A 25,124-nucleotide genomic window follows, 5' to 3' on the forward strand; every position below is an offset into this window, starting at 1 on the left:
GATTAAATCAATCCTCTCCCATGCAAGCTTCGTAATGAGAGGTCACTAATGCACTGAGTTGTACTAGTGCCATGCTCTAAGCTATAAGAGTAGCATCATTTACCAAAAATAGTATCTGGTTCAGACCAGCTAATATTATCTGATAATACATAGAAGTGGTGGTGATCAGGGTTTTAGCAATAGCTGAGACTTCAAGGTAAAAAATGAGTTTGTATTTTCCAACTACATTTGTTTCTCCCATGTGCACATCTGCTTTCCTAATTAATTGCCCTACCTGGACATCTGTTTTTTACTAAATACTACAGGGCATTCACATTCCCAGGAATGCCCTTAAGGATCAGAATACGGCTCTCCTGGGAACATGCATGCTAAAGTTTGCAGAACTCAGGCTAAAGCCCTAGTCTAAAATGACAGTTTATGATCTTCTTTTAGAGGTAATCGAAGTGAGTAATTCTGGGAAAGTCTTTATTGACAGGAAGAAGAAATAAATACAGCAACTTTCAAAATAAAAAAAATTACCCTGGAAAATAATGGTTCAGTTTTTCAAAATTGACATAAAAACATACAACTCTGCTGAGAATCAATCCAAATAAATACTAGAACACCCTACACAGCAGACACGGATACTGAAAGGACAGTAATAGAGCTCTGGGGAAACTGAGCACACCATTTTCATGCCAAGGAAATTAGTCCTTCTACCATTAGCCTTTACATAGGTTTTGATGTTATACCATGTGTTAATTATTTCCAAATCACAAGTGCAAACACTCACCCTGATTGGAAAATTAGCAGATTTCAAACTCAGGTAATTTCCCTCTAATGAGGAACTTGTTGAACTGAATTCAACAATTAGCTCACACCCTTTGCTGGCTGGGTAGAGCAAGGCTACAAGGAGACACAGAAACACACCTTTTTCAGTAATTTGCAATAAAGGTTGAATATAAACTCAGAAGTTGTTTTCATCCTATTTCTCTCTCCTCCTTTGGTTCTTAGGCTGTGATTCTCAAAGGGTGATAGAGGAGGAGGTGCTGCCCACACTGAATAGTTCTCCCTTGTTTTGTAACCTTCCCCCTCTGGGTCAGTCCATTCGGGTGCCAGTTGCTACGTACCAAGCCCTTGCAAAAAGGATTTCACAGCTTAAGAGAGTAAAACTTAGGATTTGTTGGTCAATATACGCAACGTGTAGGTAGAGCCAATATGCTCGCCACCCCGATAGCGTGCCCAAGGAGCCACTGCTGGCTGGGCAGCCTTCGGTCAAGAGGGGAAGAGTTGGCTTCTGCCGCCGCTTGGAAGGGGCTGATCATTGACGCTGCTAAACTGCCATCCTCAGGCTACTTGGTTTTGTTTCTGTAGGATTTTGTATGTTTTTCATGTTGTTTTTTCTCTTTGAGCTGCTAATTATCCCTGTGTCGACACTCCGCCCTTTGCCAACAAGCTTAACCTTCCTTCTCATGGCTCTGCTCTGCAGAATGTCTTGCAGCGCTTTCTCACAGCCTAGCAGCTCTCTTAGATGTCTGAACCGATTTCAGCCTGTATCAAAACTACGCCTTAGGTCCCAGAAGGCATCTGGTGCCTGAATTTCTAGAGGGGGAACTGACAATTTTCAGCTGCCGAATTGCATTAAAGGAAACAAAAGCAATTTTATAATAATTCAGTTTTCTACATATGCTGTTACCCTATCTGCGTAAGGGATGCTAGGCAGTCAGGTCTTAAAGAAGGTGGCCTACTTGTAGTTGTGAAGGGAAGACACATCCACAAATGAAGGGGAAATTGCCTTTGGACAATTTTTCTCCCTAGAGCTGACCAAGACGGTCCAATATATTGCCAAAATTTAAGTCCGATTTCTCCCACAAAAAATTTAAAAATTATTCAATAAAATCATCTTCCTGTTTTTCAATGCATTTTCTGCGGTAGGGTTTCCTTTGTTTGAAGAACAGTAAAGACTTTTCAGAGACTTCAAGCTGCCTTAAGTGTGTCTCAAAGCACCTGTGCCTTCAAGTGCTACGCGGGCACACCAACTGCTTGATTATTTGACAGTAAGGGGCATCAGCATAGATGTAACAAGCTTTCTGAATGCAAAGAAAGGGTAACAAGAATTCAGAAATGGCAAAAAGAGATTATTCTGCAAAAGCAGAGTTCCGAGCTCTTTCGATGTGCTGTTTTGATTGTCTTTATGTAGACACATTTTAATAGGAACTGTGATTTTGAGAAGAATGAAGAGTTTGTGGGTCTGTACTAAGGCTGCACAATGATCTGTGGGGAGTTATACTAAGGTGTGACTTAGCAGAGAAAAATAGGCCAAGATACTCTGCCTACCTTCTCTCGCAAGTCACCAATACACAGATCTGTTCTTCACACCAATTCCAGAACCTCCCAAGAGATGCTCTGACCTGTAGCTCTTATTCAAATGAGGTTATGAAAGCTGAGAGCAACTAATTTTGTTGTTCTGGTGGACGCATTATCTAACCATGATCTAACTCACCTAACCATGACTTAACTCAGACACTCTTAGCTTAATTTGTGATCTTACCACATTTAAGAGGCAGTATTTTTCAGAGCAGGGAGGTGAGACTGGGTAACTTCTGCAGCCTGATCCTAGCTGACACAAAATTCCCCTCTGTGGCTTTGGGCAAGTTCTCTAGAGTTCTCTGCCTCAGCTCCCCTTTGGTAAGCCAAAGATGAGCATCCTCACAAAGTTCAGGCAATGGTTAGAATTATCTATTTCACACTTGTAAAGGGATCTAAAGCAGTAAAAAATTCAGTGTGTTATCTAGCCCTCTTCCCCCACAAATTGTCACTTAAAAATAGTGATCCATTTCATCTGGGAGCTAGGGAGCTACAAGCATATCCATGAACTGCCCCAAAGGAGCACGTGAACAGCTGTCAGTAAAAGTAGTAGCGTTCAAACTGTCAGCAGCGCTCGGACCTTGTTTGAAAGGGTAAGGAAGCCCAGTGGCAGCGTGGTGAATAGGTGGAGTTGTCACAGCTGACCTATTCTAGCACTTTCATTAGCTGTGTATCAAATGGCCGCTATCTTCCCCTCTCAGTTATCCATGAGTCTTCCTCTGGGCTTCTCTGCTGCTTATGCTAAATATACCTATTCCCCAACTTGTTCCACTTGCCATTGCTCATGTCCTTGCTGTGTGACCCAACGTCTACCTCCTTCCCCTACTCCAGCTCTGGGAACCGTGGGACCACAGTTCAGCTCTTGTGCTGTCTTTTTGGTTTTGGGGTTTTTTTCTTGGCCTTTCTTTCTTTCTGTCGTCTGGCTGCCCTGGATCTGCTCCCTGAGCAGCACGCCACGGTTCTTTTCTCTTGAGCAGGGAGAATGAGGCAGGGGCAAGCGTGAGGGTGCCGGAACGGACAGGACAATCGGGTGGGGGATGTAGGGATAGAAAGGTCTATAACCAGCAGAGCACCCTCTTAATACCTGAAAGAAAGCCTTTGGGTATTCAGTCATGAGGCTTTTGCTGCTGACACAGGTGAAACACAAAGGCATGCGCTTAAATACACTCTTCGCTGCCCCCTCAGCTAGCCCTTCCTGGGGAATGACAGCTTGCCATTGCCGGGAGGGCTACTGGGGGGGCCCCTTCAAGGTCCCAGCGCTGCCCATGCTGCAGCCAACAGAGGCGGGCACCACGGTCTTCTGGAACTGGAGGGATTTCCTTAGCGTTGTTTTGAAAATAATAGCTTGAATGACAGGTGGAGAAGAGCAGCACTGAGCAGCTTTTGTTTGCCAACCCACTCCTGCAACATCACAAGGTGCTACCGTTTCTTCTCCCGCCTGGTGCGCAGGCTGTTGATGCGGCATACCCCTGCGTGACGCTCCAGGCGGCTTCATGGTCAGCGTTCACCTTCACACCCGCGCCTTTGGCGCACGGCCACCCAAAACACACAACTCCTCTTTTCCCTTGTGTTCTCATGAATTGCTTCCAAAAGCCTAAACTCTCTTAACCTTCAACCACACATCTCTCTGTACGCTTATCTGTCTACTTAATGGTGTTGGTGCTTTTTATCATCACAAACGACACCGATAAAACTACCTTTACCCTTCCTTACACGATATTTCCAAGCAAAGACAGCATAGAGGTTATGCGCTCACCTTAGCGCTCGTTACTTTACAACAGCTGTATAAATGAGTTGCGAGCTCTATCTTCTAGCTTTCGTTTAATGTTTCCAAATGCTTTAAATCACAAACACATAACTGAAAGTAATTTTTTTTCCACTGACCTGAAAGGGATCCCTATCAGAACTGAGACTGGAGGAATTTCCGGCTTTCTGTTTTGTTTTTCCATACTCAGATTTGCCTAAGGTCCAACTTGGAGGTTGCAATTTGCAACGTGTTTCATTCCTAGAGCACCTGAATGAACGCACTGCAATGCCGGCCACGTGCTGCCCCTGGCTGCAAGCTCCCAGGCGCCTACCTGGACGCCACACCTAGGTCAGGCCAGCTACAGCTACTGGTCTGAGCCAGAGGTGGGGAAGAACTTCTTAATTTAAAAAGCTCCCCCCTCCCCACCCCCGCCAAAAAAAGGAAAAAAAATTGTAACAACAAGACCCATACATTCTGCTGCATTCACATAAGCTGTAACTCAGAAAAGCTCTTAGGAACATATTTAAGATAAAGTACGTCCAATTTTGCTCTGAAGACGGTGATTTTTGGAATGAGACCTCCATGACGGTACATAGTAAAAAGAAACGTCATTGCTGCCAAATCTGAAGTCTGCTGGACAATCACCATGGCACATTCTATTGCTGAAATATGTCAGATGAAGATCACAACAAATATTAAATACTAAATATCTACAGCTCATGAAACCTGTGGCTAATTCAGGCCCACACTGATGTTTACGAGATACATTTAACAGGCACTTCAGAGACATGACAGATAACCAGAGCAACAGTGATGGGTGAAGACTCTTGCTTGTGCCCTAGCAGCTGCCTTCACTGGACCTACAGAGTCCACCACTCCTCCATACACTCCATCCGATTTCCAATGCACTGGCCATGCTACGGCACGTGGATCTGCCCTTCCATGCCACAGATCCCCCCCCCAAGGTATGCCCCCCACAGAACCGCCAGAGAAAACATTTCCCAGTAATGCTCATTTGTCTCATTTGCTCTAGTAATTAAAGTCTTTTCCACAGCAATTCACAAAAGATTCCTTACCAACTCAAAATATTTTATTTTCCACTTTTGAAGCTGCTCGAACGCATAGCCAACCATTCCCAATGCCATTATGTAATTAAGTACCGTTCTGCAAGTCTACAAACGTACCCATGGCCTGGATTACACTGATATCAAGCAACATTAGGAATCTACTAAGAGCCATAATGTGAAAATACATTAAGATGTCCCATGTTAAGAATGTTAGCTGATCCCAGTGAATTCTACTGACACACTCTAACACAGAGTGAAAAATTTAACGTAAATGATTTTTCACAGGAAAAGTGCAGATTCTCTCACATCAATGAGTTCAAGAATCTGTGTTAATTTCCTAGACGGCCTGCTCAGAAAAAAAAAATATAAAAATTGTTTCAACAACTTTGAAACAAAAATAATTCCCTTTTCTACTACAGTGGAACCCTATTGTTACAGAAAATATTATTTCTGACCTCAGACAGAAAGAAGAAAACATTTAATATGAAAATATTTAATCCAGCTCCCTTTTCTACTTTCAAATGTTTCAGTAGCTGTTTTCAGAATATTTAATTTTCTACCAGGATCCCCAACTGAAAGAATTTTTTAAATTCCTTGTAAACTAAAAGTAAAACCCCACTAACTGTTGGAGCAGGTCCAGAGGAGGGCCACAGAAATGATCAGAGGGATGGAATACCTCCCCTGTGAGGACAGGCTGAGAGAGTTGGGGTTGTTCAGCCTGGAGAAGAGAAGGCTCCAGGGAGACCTTATGGCAGCCTTCCAGGACTTAAAGGGGGCTTATAAGAAGATGGGGACAGACTTTTTAGCAGGGCCTGTTGCAACAGGACAAGGGGTGATGGTTTTCAACTAAAAGAGGGTGGATTTAGACTAGACATAAGGAAGAAATTTTTCCCAATGAGGGTGGGGAAAGACTGGCCCAGGTTGCTCAGAGAGGTGGTGGATGCCCCATCCCTGGCAGCATTCAAGGTCAGGTTGGACGGGGCTCTGAGCAACCTGATCTGGTTGAAGATGTCCCTGCTCATTGCAGGGGGGTCGGACTAGATGGCCTTTAAAGGTGCCTTCCAGCCCAAACTATTCTATGGCTCTATGATTCTATCTGCCTAGCTTTGCTCTCATGAGGTTATATTTGATACAATATAGGTAAAAGATGTTATTAACATCTTTCCCAACGTGAAACATTTTCCCAGCCTACATATGGAATATGCATTCGTGCCACATGGATTGGGTATTTACTTCTAGGGATCAGACTAGATGAAGATAGACAAGCGCTAGCATAAGGCGCTGCACCTCCCATCCCAACAAACGTCATATCCAAATGCTTACTAAACATAGTATCATTTTCTAAACTACAGTGAGCTAAACCAAAGCAATTAGGTTCATCCAGGAACATCAGGATCCTTTGCAAAAAGTAAAAAAAGGTTTATGCAAAACCCCAAAAGATTTGGGGTGAAGAAGCTGGAGAGGTAGGAAATTTTTGAAAGAGATTCCACAGAATCATAGAATCATTTAGGTTGGAAAAGACATTTAAGATCATTGACTACAACTGTAAACTTAACACTGCCAAGCCCACCACTAAACCATGTCCCTAAGCACCACATCTACGCATCTTCTAAATATCTCCAGGGATGGTGACTCCACCACTTCCCTGGGCAGCCTGTGCCAATGCTTGACAACCCTTTCAGTGAAGAAATTTTCCCTGATATCCAGTCTAAACCTCCCCTAGCACAACTTGAGGCCATTTCCTCTTGTCCTATCACTAGTTACTTGGGAGAAGAGACCAACACCCACCTCACCACAACCCCCTTTCAGGTAGTTGTAGGGAGCAATGAGGTCTCCCCTCAGCTTCCTCTTCTCCAGACTGAACAACCCCGGTTCCCTCAGCCGCTCCTCATCAGACTTGTTCTCCAGACCCCTCACCAGCTTCGTTGCCCTTGTCTGGACACGCTCCAGCACCTCTATGTCCTTCTTGTACCAAGGGGCCCAAAACTGAACACAGGATTGAAGGTGCAGCCTCACCAGTGCCGAGTACAAAGGGGACGATCACTTCCCCACTCCTGCTGGCCACACTAGTTCTGATACAGGCCAGGATGCTGTTGGCCTTCTTGGCCACCTGGGCACACTGCTGGCTCACGTTCAGCCGGCTGTCAACCAGCAGTCCCAATATTCCTTTCAGTCACTCTTATCCCCACAGATACCATTAGCGCAAGAATCCTGGATATCATGATTCCCATCTTCCAAGCAGAGAACCAAAGCACCATGTACCACCACAGACCAGTGGCAGAAGACATCTCAGACTCTAATTCCTATATTCTTTCTCCAGGCCAGTGACAGAGAATCTGCCGTCCCTGGGAAGAACAATTGCCAGTGACATATTTACAAACAGCAACCGTGTATTTACCAAGTCAGGAGGTGAATTGCCAAGGAATGTAACAAGGCTTGCCCTAAACAGATCATCATTTCTGTAGGTGGAGAGCCCAGACAGGTTTGGAGATTTCAGAACAAACATATGCAAATATATCTACTCATCAGAATTAGCTATGGTGAGCTCATGGCATAGAGCGAGAGCTGATAAACTTTAATAGAGGAAGGATGGGAAAATGCTGTGTTGGACATATGACAGCAATCCAGGGTGGATTTTTAGAAGTCAAAAAGATGAACAAGAATAACTCTGGATTAACTCTAAATTGTAGCCATCCTAATAGCTAAAAAATAAAAATAAAATAAAATCACATTGTGAGACAGTTTGTCTGCCATCGAGTGCTCAATAACAGCATAAAAGTACATGGTGTGAAATCTTACTAAATTACATGGTATGAAAGCACTCACACCATGTATATATCACTGGAGAACAAACAGGGTTATCTTTTCACTAGTGGTCCTTTCAGTACTACAGCTCACAGGCATTTATGTCAGAAGTTGTTCCAACATGGACAGTGGCTATTTGTGGCGTATATAGGCTCCTGAAGCTGAGCTTCCAGCTCCTGCAGAACAGGAGCACAGAGTGCTTCTAAACCCTTGGCAATCCATCTTCACTAACTGCGCCATTCACGATGATCGTGGGAGTCTGCTTGCTGTCCCCAGCTTCCTCAGCTGTACATTCCGGAGGCTCTAGGTCATCGTATCTTCTCCGATAGACCACCCTTGAGATTAGAGTTATCAGAAACATTTCCATGATGAGGAGCTGCTGGGTCACATCTGCCAAAAAAAAGGGAGGCAAAGAAAAGCCCTCAAAAGGAGGAAATGACTATCAGACACAAAGTGAATACCTGGCTTATTTATTTTCATCTGTGCAAAAGGAATAAATTTTGCCACCCTGTCCCCATAATGGAGTGTCTGTCACACTCGGCAAGTTACAGAACTGCAGTATTGCCCATCAGTAAGCACACATTAAGCTATGCATTCAAAATGCAAGAGATTTAACAATAATTATGCGTTGTTGATTTCTTGTCCTCTCATTTCTGATTCCAATTCTTCTCACTATCAAGTCTTTCTCTGCGATTATGACAGCTATAAAACTTTTGTTAATTGTTTTTTAAGTAAAAGCTGAGATTCTCCAAAAGCTACATGATCCCAGGAAATTAATAGTTTGGGAAAAAGCCAGATACTGCAGTTAGCAAGACCGAACTGGCACCTTTATAAGTAAATGAACGACATCCTTCCCAAAACAACTTACATGCTCCTCTTGCTGAAGAGGAGAGTGGTGGAGCACAGGGAATGATCCTTTGCATGGCCAAGATGTTAATAATAGCTGCCTGCAAGTGGTTCAAGATGAGGATAAACTGCACCAGAAAGAGAAAACAGACACTTGAGCTACCAGGAAAAGGTTTATAGTTCACACAATTCTGCTCTCATAACAGACCCTCCTTTGCCCCATTTCTCCTTTCTTGCCCTCCCTCTCCTCCCATCTACCAGCAGGCTGCCTGCCATTCTGCAGAACTCATCTTTAGGTCAGGATGATATTGCTCGGAATGTGAGTGTTAAATTAAAACTCTGTTTGAAAAGTGTTTCTTCTTAGCCCTTCATTTGGGAGGTGCGATATACACAGAGCTCCCAGCTGAGATTTTAAACAATACCGAGCTCTGAATAGTAGGTGATAATGTTTTAAAAGCTTCCTGTTAATCTAATGGATGAGCTTATGGTCTCCCTTCGTGGAGGAAGGACTCAAAGAACGTTTTTTTCTGTTGTCTCCTCTTTTTGCCACAGCAGGGAGATGTTGTGCTCCCCAAGTTACATGGGACTGGCTTCTTTGCTAGAAGGGTCGAAGGACTCTTCGCAGCTTGACTTCAGCAACAATCGCTTACACATCATATCACCTGCTATTCACTGAGCTAGGTCTTTGCTGCCTTGGAGATATTGAAGTGTCTCTCTAAGCCGCTGGTGTAACTGCGTGAGTATACGCCCTTGCATTAAGAGTTTGCCATCTTAGACCTGGATTCACCCTAATGCAGCTTTGCAGGTGTGATTATCCTGTTTATTGCATTTAGGAATGTTCAATAATTTACTTAACAGAGACCTTAGTGCACCAGCCTTTCTACGTGTCCTGTTCAAGAAGGATGCACATCCAAGGATTCTGCTGGACTCTCTTCAGGGTGATGTGGAAGGGAGTGGTCCTGTCCCTGGGCTTTTTCAGTCTAACCTATCTGGTTCCTTACTATTTAATGACTCCGAGCCAGTGTTTTCATTATTATCTAACTCTGAAGTGCAGAAAGGCCAAGAAAAATCTTATCAAAACTGATCATTGGGACATTCTGAAACAGTTCAAACAGCCACCCACACAATGCTTCACATCCTCTCCTAGTTTTTAAAAGTACACACCAGCATTTTAACACTGTATATTTCAAGATACTGCATCTACAAAGCTTCCTTCAAGCCCCGCAGAAGGGGCTGCTTTGATTTCAGTTGCCTAAAGATGAATGGATTTTAGGCAGCTTTCACATCTCCAGCACTCCTGAAAGACTAGAGGTGAATCGTCTCAAGCTGAAACTGAACAGCAGCCAAGGAGAGTGCTTCAAAGGGATGCAGCTTCAATCAGGTAAAAATATGCCTTTGCACAGTGCAAAATACCGTAACTTTTCAACAAAGGACCAAGAACCAGAGAGACAGCGTTATATCATCAGTTAAGAGAAATTCTTATCAGAAATGTTAAACTCCTCACCTGATAAAGAGCAAACTTTGGGATGATCTTCTTACAGGTAAGGAGCGTCCTAACTTGTTGAAACATGATTCCAACCGGCCACAGAGCGATAATGGTGAGGACACCAACGAAGCAGCTAATCCATATCGCAGCTCCTTTGGGAGATAACTGAGAAGCAAATCAAACAAGTGTACCTGTAAAACTTTACAGTGCATTTTACTATTCCCAGGAAGAAGTTGTGAACTGGATGATGCGGATGTTCAGATGCTTGTTTCTATCTCCGTGAAAGCTGATGGAAGCAGCTCCGTGAAAGCTGATGGAAGCAGCAGTTGCTGGGGTTTGCAAGTGGAAACTGTACCACACCACAGTGCTCCCACCAGCGGGCATGGACATGTAAATCTGTTCAGCCTGGGAAGGTAACGAATGACATGACCCCTCAGTCCGACCCCAGCAGCACCCAGGAATGCTCAGCAGCTCATGAAAGCATACTCGGTGTTGCAGTTCAGGGGGATCATTTATTTTACTACCATGAAACAACAAAAAGAAGTATTACTTTTAATCTGAGTTATCGAAGAGATGCAAAATTATGAGCTTCATCATCTTGCTGCTTACATGGTACAACGCAGAAGTACAGTACTACCTTTTCTACTTTGCACAGATATAAAAATCACCATGATTTGCAGAAAAACAGAAATAGGCTTCCTGTTTACATGCCAGTACGTACACTTGTTTCTTAAGGCTGTACCTTACAAAACACAGGGCAGGTGCATCCCACAGGGCAATCTGCAGTCCTGCTATTCTAATCATACAAGCTGGGAAACATACTGGAGCATAATCTGATGCCTAAACCATACATATGCCCAGTTTCTTTCCAAGAGAAGCCAGGAAATGGAGAGTCTGGGGGAAGGCAAGCTTCAGGTTCTCAAAAGAAAGTAGTAAGGACTCACCTGGAAGTGCTCCCAGATTTCACAGTTTCATTGTAGGCTAAGATACTAACATCAACCCTAAAACCTATGGATTTCGTAGACAATCTCCAATTAAAATATTTACTTACATTGTAAAGTGTGTAATTGCCATTAGTCCAAAGAACTATTGATATAAACATGAGCACAGGTCGAAGGAAAGCAAACTGAAAGGTGCCCAGCTTCAGCCAAAAGAGAGTCCGCCTGGCCAAAAAAAGAAAAAAAAAAAAAAAACTCACACAGGCCAAAATCTTATTAGCAACCTTAATAACATTTTTTTGATACTATCAGCTGCAAAACTTTTCCACTCCTGTAGCATGTGGCTAAAACCTTTTCAAGATTAGAAAATCATTCCAAGAATTACCCAGTGTTTATTTAGTAAAGTCTCTACAAAAATAGTACTTTTCCTGGTCTGCAGCAATTACATACTAACCAAAGCTGGTCAAAATGTGATGTCTTTCTCTGCCCTGAAGCTAACCAGAGCGCCAGTAGCAGCATAACCGGTTTCTGAGCAATAATGCCACTTGCTCTTGCCTTGTTGTCTTACTATTTGTCTTCCGATGAGTTGGGCCTTCCTCCCCAGACATTTCCTAGTCCTGTGGTAGATGAAGAAAGGGAATCACACAGACCTGGCTGAAAGGACTGGTAGTTTTTCAATGCATCATGAATACTACCATGTAAGCATCTGGTTCTGCTGCTCTGTACTCTAGCAGGAGAAAGGAACTACCTTTCACTTGGCCAACTGCACAAGGCCAGGAGGACAGCTCAGGATCTCCTTGCTTCTGTCAGTATAAACTGTGTCCAGAGCACAGTGCATACACAGTGACCTGGCCAGACAGCATTAAAGGTCACCAGGGAAGGGGCAGATGCACTTGCTAACAGAGGGCATGGTGTTAGGACAGCTTTAGGACAGAAAGCTTACTGACCTGAACTCTCCATCAGTCTTCACAGGACAAGCAGTGGCTGCTTCAGATGGCTCGTGATTTAGTCTATTACTGTGTGTTTCCCATACTGTTAATGTTGTCTTCACTGTAGCTCCTTGGGCCCTTAAGACTGCCATCTGAGATGCCTCAGCAGACAACAGGCTGCCATTTAGCATGTTACAGGGTATAGCCAAGAACTCAGAATTACAGGAACTGCTCAATGAATATCATAGAATCACAGAAGAGTTTGGGTTGGAAGGGACCTTTAAAGGTCGTCTAGTCCGACCCCCCTGCAGTGAGCAGGGACATCTTCCACTAGATCAGGTTGCTCAGAGCCCTGTCCAACCTGATCTGGAATGTTACCAGCAATGGGGCAGCTACCACCTCTCTGGGTAACCTGTGCTAGTGGTTCACCACCCTCATTGGGAAAATTTTTTTCCTTAGATCTAGTCTGAATCTGCCCTCTTTTAGTTTAAATCCATCACCCCTTGTCCTGTTGCAACAGGCCCTGCTAAAGTGTTTGTCCCCATCTTTCTTACAAGCCCCCTTTAAGTACTGAAAGGCTGCAGTAAGGTCTCTCCGGAGCCTTCTCTTCTCCAAGCTGAACAACCTCAACTCTCTCAGCCTGTCCTCACAGGAGAGGTGTTTCATTCCTCTGATCATTTTTGTGTCCCTCCTCTGGACCCACTCCAACAGGCCCATGTCTTTGCTGTGCTGAGGGCTTCAGAGCTGGACGCAGGACTCCAGGTGGGGTCTCACCAGAGCAGAGCAGAGGGGCAGAATCACCTCCCTCGACCTGCTGGCCACGCTGCTTTGGATGCAGCCCAGGATATGGTTGGCCTTCTGGGCTGTGAGCACAATATAGCTAATAACCACTGGGTTATGGACAGCACAAACACATGTGGAAGGGCCTACAACTGGCCAGCCATTTAGCGTGTGTGCCTTTTCAAAGATTTATTATTCCCAAAGGGCTTTAAAGAACAGTATGACAAACAGTGCAGTCACTGCAACGCTTTGTTGACGCAGGTCTATCTTTCTACCACCAGACCTCTCCTGCCACATCTCCCCCCACTGTATGGCTTGTTTACTTTGCCTCATCTGCCTACTGTCCCTTGTTAGCCTTCCCAGGACTGCTCAATAATATATGGCTTTTTAAAAGAATGAATCCCTCCCTTGAGGGGGGAGTAGCAGGAGCTACTGCTCCCTGTTTCCCCAGAAGACACCTATGGGAGGAAAATGAGACTGACCTTTCTCTGGTATAGCTTGCCCATATTTTAAAAAAAAAATGTACCCTGTAATGGGAAAAGGCTAGAAGTCAGAAGCAGAGACAGCAGATGGGTTTCCCAGTGCTACAGATGCTGGAGAAGAACCCCTAAGCCCTCTGCAGAGCAAAAAGCCCCCTTTTTTTTTTTTCCCCCAAACAGACAGCTGTCCTTCCTGCCAGCTGGATAGTAGGCACTACCTAGGTCTTGAAAGGAGTTAATATTAGCTAATATCATCCTGGCTAAGCTGTCACTGGACTGATCAACAGGAGGGCAGAGTAGAGGATCCCCTCCCAAGCTCCCAGCTACCACAACCTATAGAGAGGAGGACAGACGCAGAAAGATAAACAAATATAGTGGTGACACATTAGATCTATAACACAGTTCTGTCCCATGGCATTTCTTCAGCTCTGACTAATGAAATGAGCCTGAACCAATGCCCATGAAAATTAGGAGGAGTCATTTAGATCCATACCAGTAGTTGCTGATTTTACGGCATGGTATTACATTCATTTCTGGAGGTATATTTTGCAGTTGGTTTACTAGCTACTATTCTTGGTGCTCCCTCCTTGTATATAATTACTGTTATACCATTAAAATCAAATGATGGAAATAAGAGTTTGGATTCTAATACCAAATAAGGCAGTTTAAGGACAAATTATTAGAATAAAAATTATGAATTTTTGCAAATGCATCATGAACTGCTATGCTGCATTCTGTTTAACCAGACCATAAAGTCCCCAAGGTCCCTCTGACACAAACGTCCTCATAGAAGAGTCTCTGTCTTGCACACTCAGTCCTTCAGCTTCTGCTCATAACGAGAGAAACATTCTCACACCCTGTGCCCATAGGGACGCCCTGGGAAATACATGAGGCTTCCAGGCTGCGGAGCGGCAGGGTGGCACTAGCCAGAGGAGGAGCCCCGCTGGGCACTGCGCAAAGGAGGCAGGGTTTACGTTACAGTATATTGCCTGTGGTAGGTGCAGCTCTCCATCCTCACCCCGCTTCTCAAAGGCACGTTAATACTAAGTTTAGTAGAAGAAAATACTTGCTTTTGCCTCCCCAGACAATGCCATCGTTTCGCTGAGATCAAAGCTTTCCAGGAATTACAGCTATTTTTTGTTCTAAAAATTATTTTAATATGAAGTAGTTTTAAAGTCAAAATCAGAACAAAACACTTCAATTTCATCGAAGTAAGAGAAATTTTCTTCCAAGGCAGCCTCAATTTGACAATTCTGCTTGTGAAAAATACCCAGTTTGGAGACATTCATTCCCTTCTGGAATGAAAAGAACTGAAGTCTCAATTATTAGGTTTTCTAGGGTAGAAATTCCTCCTCCCACACACCACTGCTTACTACAGAAATGGTTTCTGGGAAGATAATGGGATTAATTGGGGAGATACCACAGTGCTCAAAGTTACTCTGTGGGTGGGAACACTGCACTGGGTTAAACTGAGAGAGATCATGCTCTCGACTCTTATGCAAAACTCTGCATTATAAAAACCAAATAAATTAATGGTGGTGCCCAGCCCCAAAGTGATGTCACTGCTTAAAAGAGACGGCTTGAGACTGACTTTCGGGAAGCAGGGAGGCCCTTTGCAGTAAGCCTGGCCTTGCCAAGTTGGCTGAATTCCAGCAGCCGTTTTCCAGCCGGGAAACCTTAAAGGGCAACTCACCTAGCAATGCGGACACGAGGGAGGCAAAGGCAGCAGCAGCAGCAGGGACCGGTGCTGATCTTGAAGCGACCATTTTCAAACCGCCTGAGGAACAGCTTTTGACCTCCACACTCTTTAATCATCATCATCAGGAACTTGTGGATAACTATGGCAAAAAATCTAGGAGAGGAAGAAAATGCCAGCTGGAACCTGCCTGCGTCCCTCGTATGCCTGCGCAGGCCGGTGCCGCCTTCTGACCAGGGTTTTTATGGCTTGCACTTCACAACCAGCACAAATTCTAGCACTAGCTGTGAAAAACCTTCCGCTTTCCGTCACCTTGGAAGACCAGAACTGCTCTAACCTCACTGAAAGAGGAGTAAACTGAGGCACAGAGCAGCTGCGAAATTTCCCAAAGCCACGCGGGTGGCAAAGTCAGTATTAAAGCACGGGCTCTTTTGGCCCAAGTCATTATGGCCATACTTCTCCATCAGCTAGCTAGTCCTGACAGGTCCAGACGTTTTAGAACAACTCCTCTTCCTCCTCTAAAAAAAACACCCCAACAACAAACACGGCTAGGTTCATATATACGTTTAGCTATCACCCAACACGCTGGCCCAGTCAGGGTGCAGCTCCTTGGCGGTCATAGCTGACCCAAGCACTGGCTGCTGCAGCCCCACCTCTCCCTCCTTCACCGGCTGCACATTCTCAACCTTTCCCAGGAACTACAGATTGTCCAACCGCCCTTTACCTCCCTGTCCCAAACTGATTTAGGGAATTGATTCACTGAAATCCAACCCCATCAAATAAAAGCGGTCCTCTTCAGCTGCATGGCCTTGAAGGAGCTTGCTGTGCAGCTGGAGACTGTGCATGGTCGTGGGTGCAAGTGAGGGGACAGGAACCTGCAGCTTGGGCAAGGGAGGAGGGGGGACTCAGACAGGCTTAAAGTGCCACAGGACTGGATCCTTGGAAGTTTTTGGTAACCTGCACTACCTTGCACAAATTGCCGCATGCTCACAGCGTTCCCTGCTAGTGTTTGTTTTGCCTCCTTTTTTACTCTACTCTCTTAGAAATCGCAGTGCGGCAAGGGGCGAGGCTATTCATGAGAGTCTGCGATACTGTCCCGCAGTGGGCTCCAAAATCATCCCAAAATCAACCATGGAGTACCCAAGGCCACAGCATCCCCCCAGCTGGCTCTGCCTACCAGGGCTGCAACCATCACCTCCAGAAAGCAAGGACCACATTTCTCTGTTCTTCTCCGTGCATGTCAGAGCTGTCATGCTCGTACAGAAAATGCTTTTGTCAGGACAACTGTGGAAAATTTTACATTGATATACTCATCAGAGGTTCACTTGCCACCATTAATAATAGACCTCCACGGCTCATCATTAGTAAAAGCACAGAGAAGTCACAGGTCAGAGCCTCATTCCACATGACACGCGGAGAGAGGCAAGAAAGAGTACTGCTTCAGAGCTACTGTCAATCCGAGGGATCAATTACATGCAAGTCACAGATCTTTCATACTGAGGTTCCCACACTAGGGGACTGTAGCACTGGGAACTGCTACAGCATTTTCCACCTCCCAGAAAAGAGCTGCCAAGAGATTTCAACTGAAACCAAAAATTATTAAATTGTTAAATTTACAAAATGACCGTGTTTACAAAGAGTAGCAGATGTTTAAAGGGAAGAAATTCAGCATTTGGGGCAACTGCCTAGAAACAAGCAGAATACTCACACTGCTGCTGTGAAATCTGTAAACATCGTTGAGCGAGGAATCCACATGCCAATGCATGAAGCAGTAGCAATCACCTACAGAGAGAGGGAGGAGGGTTGTACAAAGGGCAGAGATAAGGCAGGTTCACGTGGATTTTCAGGGAAACCCTAAATTCAACACTCAATTTTATCTCTTTTCCATGATAACTTACTGGAGCTGCAGCATTAATCCAAATTATGATTGATCCTTTTGAGGAGGGGATTTTCCTGTAGATGTAGACTGCTTCCTCTATAAACACCAGATTGGCAATTAGCGTCATCAGAGTCAAGATTGCAAAGAGAAATATCCCTGGTAGGTCAAGGCCTGCAGAGAAAGAAAAGACAACAGAAAGGTCTGATTTACTTCATTAAGCATTCCAAACATCTAACATAAAGACACCATCTCTGAGGGGCTTCTTAGCCCTATTCCTGCAGACTTGCACTCATCCTTAGCTACACAGATAGACCATTGACTCCACAGGATGTTTCAAATACTTAAACTGATGTTCACAACTAAATCTTTCTCTTTTCCACTGACAGCATGTGGGGAGAACATGCATCCATGTTCTCAAAGCATTATGCAGAAGTCCCCTTCAGAAAGGTGGAGTTCCAGGACAAAAGTCCTTAGATGAATGTAAATGTGTAACAGAATATAAATACATACATAACACAAATAAAGACAGCAAATACATATTCCAGGAACTTTTCCAGACAGACTACAAGCAAAAATGTATTTACTCAGAATTAGTTCTTTGCTTCCATTATATGTTCATAGGCATGTTTGTGCATAAATTCCTTAGGCATACAAACTTTTTAGAGGCTCGGTGGAAGTTTGTGGGGCACACCAACAGTGTAACAGTAAGTCCCTGATATATCTAGCCTGAGATAAAACTTGATGCCTTCACCAAATTATTTTTTACTTCTCCCTTCACGCTGTTGTATGGATATCAACTTTTACCCAGAGCTGATGGTTGAGGCGGATTTTCTCCCAAGAAAGGTGCTTCCAGAGACAGAAGAAAGCACTGCAGTGGGGTCATGCTTCATTCAGAAGTTCATGGACATCGCTGGTGCTAACTCTGGCTGTAGCCGTAGCCTATCTAAAGGCACACCAAGCAGCGCTCGCCAAGGTAAGCCCCTACCCCAGCCCCTCTAACCTAACCTGCTTCAGAAGACCCCAACGCTTCTAGACGTGGCTGCAGGCAGAGCAGTCCCCATCTCAGCGGGCATCTCCGCACCATGGGTCTCACTCAGACCGGCGGCAAGTCTATGTACGGGCTTGCTCAGCGCTCGCTTCGGTGCGTACCGGGAGGCCACGGCTCTCCCCGCCGATCACCCTGCTCCCTCCTGGGCTGGGGGCCTTGCTGACCTCTCTCCCCTCCCCGAAGCCCGGGCAGAGGCAGGGGCAGCCGCGGCGCGGGGGTGCCGCGGGCGGCTAACGGGCGGCCGGCAGGCGGAGGGGCCTCCGGGCAGCGGGCAGCCCCCTCTCCCTCACGGCTTGCCGCCCTCGCCCCGGCCGGGCCGGGCGGCCGCACTTACTCTGGAGGAGCTCCTGCGAGTAGGGCGGCTCGCTGGCGCCGCAGGACGGGTGGAGGGTCTCGTTCGCCTCGCCCTCCATGGCGGCGCGGCCGCCGGCCCCCGCCGGGGTGCCCTGGCAGCTCCGAGGGGTCGGGCGGCGGCGGCGGGGGCCGGTGCCCGGCCGCTAGTCCCTGGCGAGCGCGGGAGCCGTGACGCACGGCCCCGCGGGGCCGCCGGACGCCCGTTAATGATCAGCCCGGGAGCCGGGGCCGGGCGGGCGGCGCGCAGGGCCCGGCCTCCGCCCTGCCTCCTGGCGCCCAGCGGCCCCGGGCCCCGGCGGGGTGCGCAGTGCCGAGCCCGGGAGCAGCGCGACCGGCCCGCTCCCCCTGTGAGGAGACGTGTCCCGGCTGTTGGCGGCGTCTCTGCTCGGCCTCCTCGGAGGGGCTCTTGCGGAAGGCAGCGAGCCGCCCCCGGCCTTCACAGGCGCCGGGAGTCGCGGCACCCGGAGTCAGGCTGCGCAGAGGGGGAGTCTGCCTTCACCCCAGTCCGGCCAGGGCAGCACTGGGCACCACGCTCTCTGCAGGAGCCTGTGGAGGTGGAAGGTTGCTTGGTCAACATAGGAGATGTTCAAAGGACTTTCCATGGAGCCCTTCACCAAAGACTTCCCAGTAATATTGGCTGCAAAGGAGGCAAAAAGCTGCGCTAGCTTCTGCACTGGCTGAAGGAGAACACATCGAGGGTAGGAATACCCCAAAGGCTTCTCCACTTTCCCATGTTTCACTGGCTGGAAGGGTCCTTTCTACAGCCTGAGCCTTTTCAGGCTCTTCCAGGTGTTGTGGTTTAATGCCAGCTGGCAACTAAGCCCTGTGCAGCCACTCACTCACTCGCTCCCCCTTGGTGGGATGGGGGAGAGAATCAGAAGAGTAAAAGTGAGAAAACTCGTGGGTTAAGATAAAGACAGCTTAACAGGGAAAGCAGAAGCCATGCACGTGAGCAGAGCAAACCGGGGCATTCATTCACCACTCCCCATGGGCAGGCAGGTGTTCAGCCATCTCCAGGAGAGCAGGGCTCCATCACACATAAGAGTTACTTGGGAAGACAGATGCCATCACTCCAAACATCCCCCCCCTTCCTTCTTCTTCCCCCAGCTACTGAGCATGATGTCTTATGGTATGGAATATATCCCTTTGGCCAGCCTGGGTCAGCTGTCCTGGCTGTGTCCCCTCCCAGCTTCCCATGCACCCCCAGCCTGCTCACTGGCAGGCCAGCACGGGAAGCTGGACAGCCCTTGACTGCTCAGCAACGACTGAAAATATCCCTGAATTATCAACAGTGTTTTCAGCACAAATCAGAAACGTAGCCCCATGTGCTAGCCACGATGAAGAAAATTAACTCTATCCCAGCTGAAACCAGGACATCTGGAAAAGGGAATGAGTAATGAAATAATGGAGTTTGGTGACCCACTGAAGTTGTTCTGGATAGTCAGACTGAGAGCTGTCTGTGAGAAGCAGCACAGGGATGGTTACGGCGCCGGGTGACAAGCCAGCAGGCGACACGCTGTATCAACACACGCAAAGTAGTGTTCAGGGGGAGGAGGACAGCCCTAACTACCTATGCAATGATGAGCTATTGCCACTCAGGAAAAAGGTCTTGGGGCCGCAGTGGATAGTCCTCAGAAATGACAGCCGAGGAATTGGCATGGGAGAAAATGCAAAGGAATGCCAGGAATTAGTGGATAAAGAAGGGAAGACACAAACCTGCTAAAATACATATGGAGGCCTGCCTTCATCGAGGTGCTATTCTGGGAACTTGAGCAAATTGAGGAGAGGTGGGGAATTTAGGGACTGTGGGACATTCGTAGGTACCACGTGACCTTGTGGTAAAAGCTGCCATCTCGCAGTTTGCACAGGATTCCGAAAGGTTTGAAAGGAAGGACAGGCTGGACACTGAAATGCTGCCAGCAAGAACAGAGAGATGCAGAGGAGAACTGAACTGGTCGGTGGCTAACACCAGCAGGTACTCGGTTGAGAGAAGGCAGATCCCTTCCAGTATGGCAGGGTTTGGGAACAAGACAGACGAGGCTACTGACAGCCTGTTCTGTTAATGTCAGAAGAGCTTGGTTGCAGACCAAAGCCATTTATTTTGAGTCCTCCTTGGCATTGCTGTCATTGTCGTCACTGCACTGAAAGGTGAAGAGGAGAGCTTTACAGTTTCACTGGGAGGGATGCGGCAGTAACTGGTTGTTAGAATATGGTATCTGCCCAGTCTTCACAGGCTGCCCAGAGCACCCTCCCTTCAGCACATCTGCCGCTGCTCCGCTGCAGAAAGATACCGGTGAAATTCGTGAAACATTGTCCCAGCTTATTTTCTGTTTGTAAGTCTGTTTACTCAACCTGAAGAAACAGTCGCTAGTAGAGGGGGAGGGAAATAGCCTTAATACACCATGCATTTTCTACCCAGTTAGCTTGATTTTTTATCAAACTGTTTGAAGGTGATCACATATTCTGAAATGTGACCGACAGCTCAAGTTAGGATTTGCTGAGATGGAAAGATGGCCTTTGAAGGTTCTTCCCGAGCAGAAACAATAGGATTCCCATCTGCTGCTCTTTTGGTTGCCAGTTCCTTGTATTCCCTGAAAGATAAAAATAAAAATCCCTTTCCCATAAATCCCTTTTTTGAATGAGGTAGGTTTGTCAATTTTGTTAAAGAAATTCACATGCTAAGTATAGGAGTGACAAAACTCCTGGCTATTTTACTGTGTTTAAAAGAAACCCAGAGTCTGCTTTGACTTAAGAATTCCTTGAATAATCCACACAGTAACAATTTTGGATTTGACGGTCATATTTTAGTCATTCAGCAATACCAGTTTGGAACAAATACTGCAGCATACACTGGACATGGCATTAGAGAATTTCCTGTCTCAAACCTATAGAAAATTAACAGGTTGAAGTTTAGAGGTTAAGGATTAATTCTCAGCTGCTGTTGTAGAGATCTGTCCTACTCTCTCTTCTACTGGAGTCTCTTGCGCAGAACAGAGTCTAGAAACAAAACCACAAACCTACTGTGATTCCTTTTTGTTAGAAACACCATTTGCCATCTTTGGGTCAAGCATTAGATCCATTTCCTTAAAGGCTGACGTATGGCTGGGTGGAGCGTGTATCACCTCTTCCTCACATTCGGGGCTATTTCTTGGCAACTATATTTGCCTGACAGTCCTTAAAATTGATAAATCAAACTGAAGAACATGCCATGAGCCCTCAGTGACCACAGTTGGAGGTCTGCTGCTCTGTGCACACTTTCTTAGCCCAGGCTCTTCAGCAGAGCCTCTAACCCGAATGCTGGGTCTCTACAGCAGCAGCAAGCCCTGTAAATGCCCAGGAGCCTAAGTACGTTTTCCTCCTAGCTTCACTATTCCAGTTTTTGGTTCAACCTTTTAGTTTAATACATGATATTTGCCACAAGCAAACACCTTCAGCAGCACGGAAGTATTTATGAATGGAGCACCTATTGGTTCAGATGCATCAAGAGATTTTCACAGTTCCTCAGAGTTTAACCCACCCGTGAACGCAGTTCCCTGCCTCTGTTTACCAGGGGCTTTTGAGTACCTTGTGGTTCAGCCCCCTTCCCGACACTGTACTGCTCAGATTTGTTTCTTCTCAAGGAGCATGCCCCTTTGCGTCTACCAGTGTGCTCTTCTTTTAAAGAGCACCGCGGATGTTTCTGTTCCTTCCGTTTCTGTGATGACTTTCATTTCCACCTGCCTCACTGCAAGGTGCAACTGGACCCTCTTAGCTCTGTTGAACAGGGTGCCTGTTGTGATCATTGCCTCCATGGCGTGCGGTCCGGGGGAGCTGATGCCATCTGTGGTTTCTCCCCGAAGGAGGCATGCTGGCCTTCAGAAGGTGACACAGCCCTTCTGTTGGTGGGCCAAGCCTATAGACAGAAATCCTGATGTCAGCCCTGGCTCAGAAACTGAACAGCAGGAGATCCTGCAGGCTATCTCACAGGACAAACTCAAAGCTCCATCACATAGGATAAATAGGATAGGCTAATGTATTTTGGCTGTAGAGAAGTCTAGCAGACATCATCATCACCAGGGCAGATGGGAAATACAGTCACAGACCTTTCCTGGGGTGCAAGTTATGTTCACCTGAGTTCAAGCTAGCAAGAAAAGTTTGTATTAGAAAAACAGATCAACAATTTTCAGTGCCATAGGACTGTGCGTCAGATTTCTCACAAGTTTAAGTACCCAACCAGCTAAGAGAAGTCAGCTAAAATTGTCCAGCTGCCAAAGGCATGTACATGTTTAATAATGAAATTAAATCCTGTTTCTCAGCTATAGCATATTATACAGTTGAACTTAGATGCAACTTGGCCTTTTCCACTATAAAGACTTTTCACCTTCTGCCAATAATAAACTACCCATTTCAGAAAAGGTGGCTGACTGATGTAAGAAGAGGAACACCTACATCACTCTTAAAGAAATTAATAATGGGATTTGCTTGTTGTTTGGATCCTGGCAGCAACTGTAAAAATAGAGAAATACAGTGACAACAATGAAATAAATTAAGATAAATTGTAATTTTTATGGCTATTCAGATGGACAAATCTTTACATGAAAAAGAATATCAGGTGTGCCAGAAGCTTTACATCTGTGCTTTTAAGAGGAAAGCTTAGACAAAGACTCTTACCGGTAGAGAAGCAATAAAAGAGAAAAGAGAGAGGCTTTCATTAAATCTGAAGCTAACAAGTTTGATTTTATCTATCTCACTTCCAAAGTAGCAAATCAAAAGCAAAACAAAAATTTCTGGCAGTCAATATAGGGGAGAAATATAAAGAGGCAGAATCAAACTATTATTTTTGTAAAATATTGTTACACTTTCATCCAGATACGAGTAATTATTCACCTTGTCTTACTTTTTTAAAGTAACTTATGAGCAATTGGATGTGGCAGTAGAACAACAGAAAGAACATTCACAGTACTTCACAGCAGAACAAAGAGCTGAAAGAACCTTATAAAATTAGGACCCCAAATTGGTGGTAAGGGGGGTAGCCAACAATCAGCATCCTGAGGGAGAATAGAGGCAGGTAGTGCATTTTCTCTGCCATTGCTGTGATAAAGTACACATATTTGATTGCAGAGCTTTTCAGCAATGGAAGAAGTTTTTCCCCAAAGGAGTGTTGATGAGCAGTAAGACAACTATGTCTTAAGGACCAAGTAAATGCCACTTTGTGAGCATCTCATATGTGTCCAAGGGCACTGATGGGCAAAGACGAACCTCACAGATCTTCAGCATCAAAAAGAATAGATTAGGATTAAGAAGATCTTTCCCTAGGGTGATTTTCTGTAGATTTTTCCTTCACAGACTTGACTTATAATCCCCAACTTCTAGAGGAGGGTTGTCAAGAATTTTGAGAAGTTTTTGTGTCAAAAAGGCCAGTTCATCTGAACCGAAGCTTCTGATAAGAGAGGTGATTTTTAAAAGATTTATTGACAGGAAACTATTTTTTAACTTTGGTTTATGTGGAAACATTTCAATTTGACATTTCCTACGTGAACTGTTCTGCACCTGCTGTTCAAAGCAAATTTTAAAATCTGAAACATTTTGAAACTCATTAAAATAAAAAGTGATGAAAATCAAAATGCAATGTTTCAAAATGAGGAAATTGTGCACAAATTGTTTGGGTGTGGTTTTTTTTTGGTTTATAGGAGTTTCTGTTTTTCAGCTTAATTCAGGATACCACACCTTAAGAAAAGCTAAGGACCTCGTTATGGAATAGGATAAACAAAAGCTAAGGACCTCTTTATGGAATAGGGTATGTAGAGTCAAGATGACTATGCTTGAGATCATGTTTTACAGTTGTTTTCTGGAGGGGAAAGCGAGAGTCTCTTTAGAAGTTACTGATGTTATTCTGACTGAAAGACGGCATCTCGGGCACCACTGCCGTTAATGACTAAGTCTGCTGTTTCCACAGCAGTCAGGTGCTGGGCAAGACGGAGCATGCATTTCTTCCCACAGGTCATAACATGACAGAAATGGGTTTTGCTCCTTCGGTATTGCTATTACTGGGAAGGAAAAAAAAAAAAAAATCCCCAGAACATGCACATACAACGGTAAAACTGTAATATAATAATATAATAAAAAACCCAAAACAGAACACCCTCCAAAACTAGAGGTATGTTGTTTTGTGTAGGAAGCAGACCCCCCGGGTAGCAAGCAAGGAGAAAAGAACGTACATGTATGAATACAAAACGTTGTCAGCGTGGGTTTTAGTCACCGTAGCGGTGAGACTGCCTGTGCCAGCAGCCTGGGCACGGGAAAAGTCCCGAACTGTCTGCCTACAAAATCAGTGCTGCAGCCTGAATCTGTACTTTTTACCTTTATATAAACACAGCTTGTGAAATTCTGAAGCTCAGTTTGCAAGTGCTATTACAAGTAAAGGCCGGGGAGCTTAGGTTGTGTGCTTGTATTACCTGTTTTTTCTTCCTCCAGAATGAGCCTTATTTCTGGCTGGACATGCACTCCTAAGATTTTTTCCTCGAAGTAATTAATAGAAGTTAGATTAAGAAAGTCAAGGAAAAAAAAAAGTTGTTTTCAGTTTGGTGTTATTTGAAAGCTACCTCAGTTCTACAGCTCTCCCTACGTGCATGGGAAACGCATGGCTTTAAAACCATATAGAAAAGCCAGAGGCAATGTCTGAGTTTGCACTGAGCTGTGAAGGTGAAAGAAGAGCCCAAACATCATGCAAATGGCATTCAGTTAT

General features: G+C 45.4%; 1 protein-coding gene across 1 annotated transcript; it reads right to left on the reverse strand.

Annotated features, from left to right (window-relative positions):
• Positions 1-7,349: 7,349 nt before the first annotated feature.
• LOC309406996 (organic solute transporter subunit alpha-like) lies at positions 7,350-18,459 on the reverse strand (the record flags this gene model as incomplete). The annotated part of the gene is made up of 8 exons (XM_082002388.1): positions 7,350-8,355; positions 8,834-8,939; positions 10,316-10,462; positions 11,349-11,460; positions 15,117-15,275; positions 16,828-16,901; positions 17,018-17,169; positions 18,381-18,459. 8 exons carry the CDS (start codon positions 18,457-18,459, stop codon positions 8,168-8,170), a joined length of 1,017 nt encoding a protein of 338 aa, XP_081858514.1. The 3' UTR covers positions 7,350-8,167.
• Positions 18,460-25,124: the final 6,665 nt, after the last annotated feature.

The sequence above is a fragment of the Phaethon aethereus genome (assembly GCF_964289735.1).
Source record: "Phaethon aethereus genome assembly, chromosome: 1".
Classification (NCBI taxonomy): domain Eukaryota; kingdom Metazoa; phylum Chordata; class Aves; order Phaethontiformes; family Phaethontidae; genus Phaethon; species Phaethon aethereus.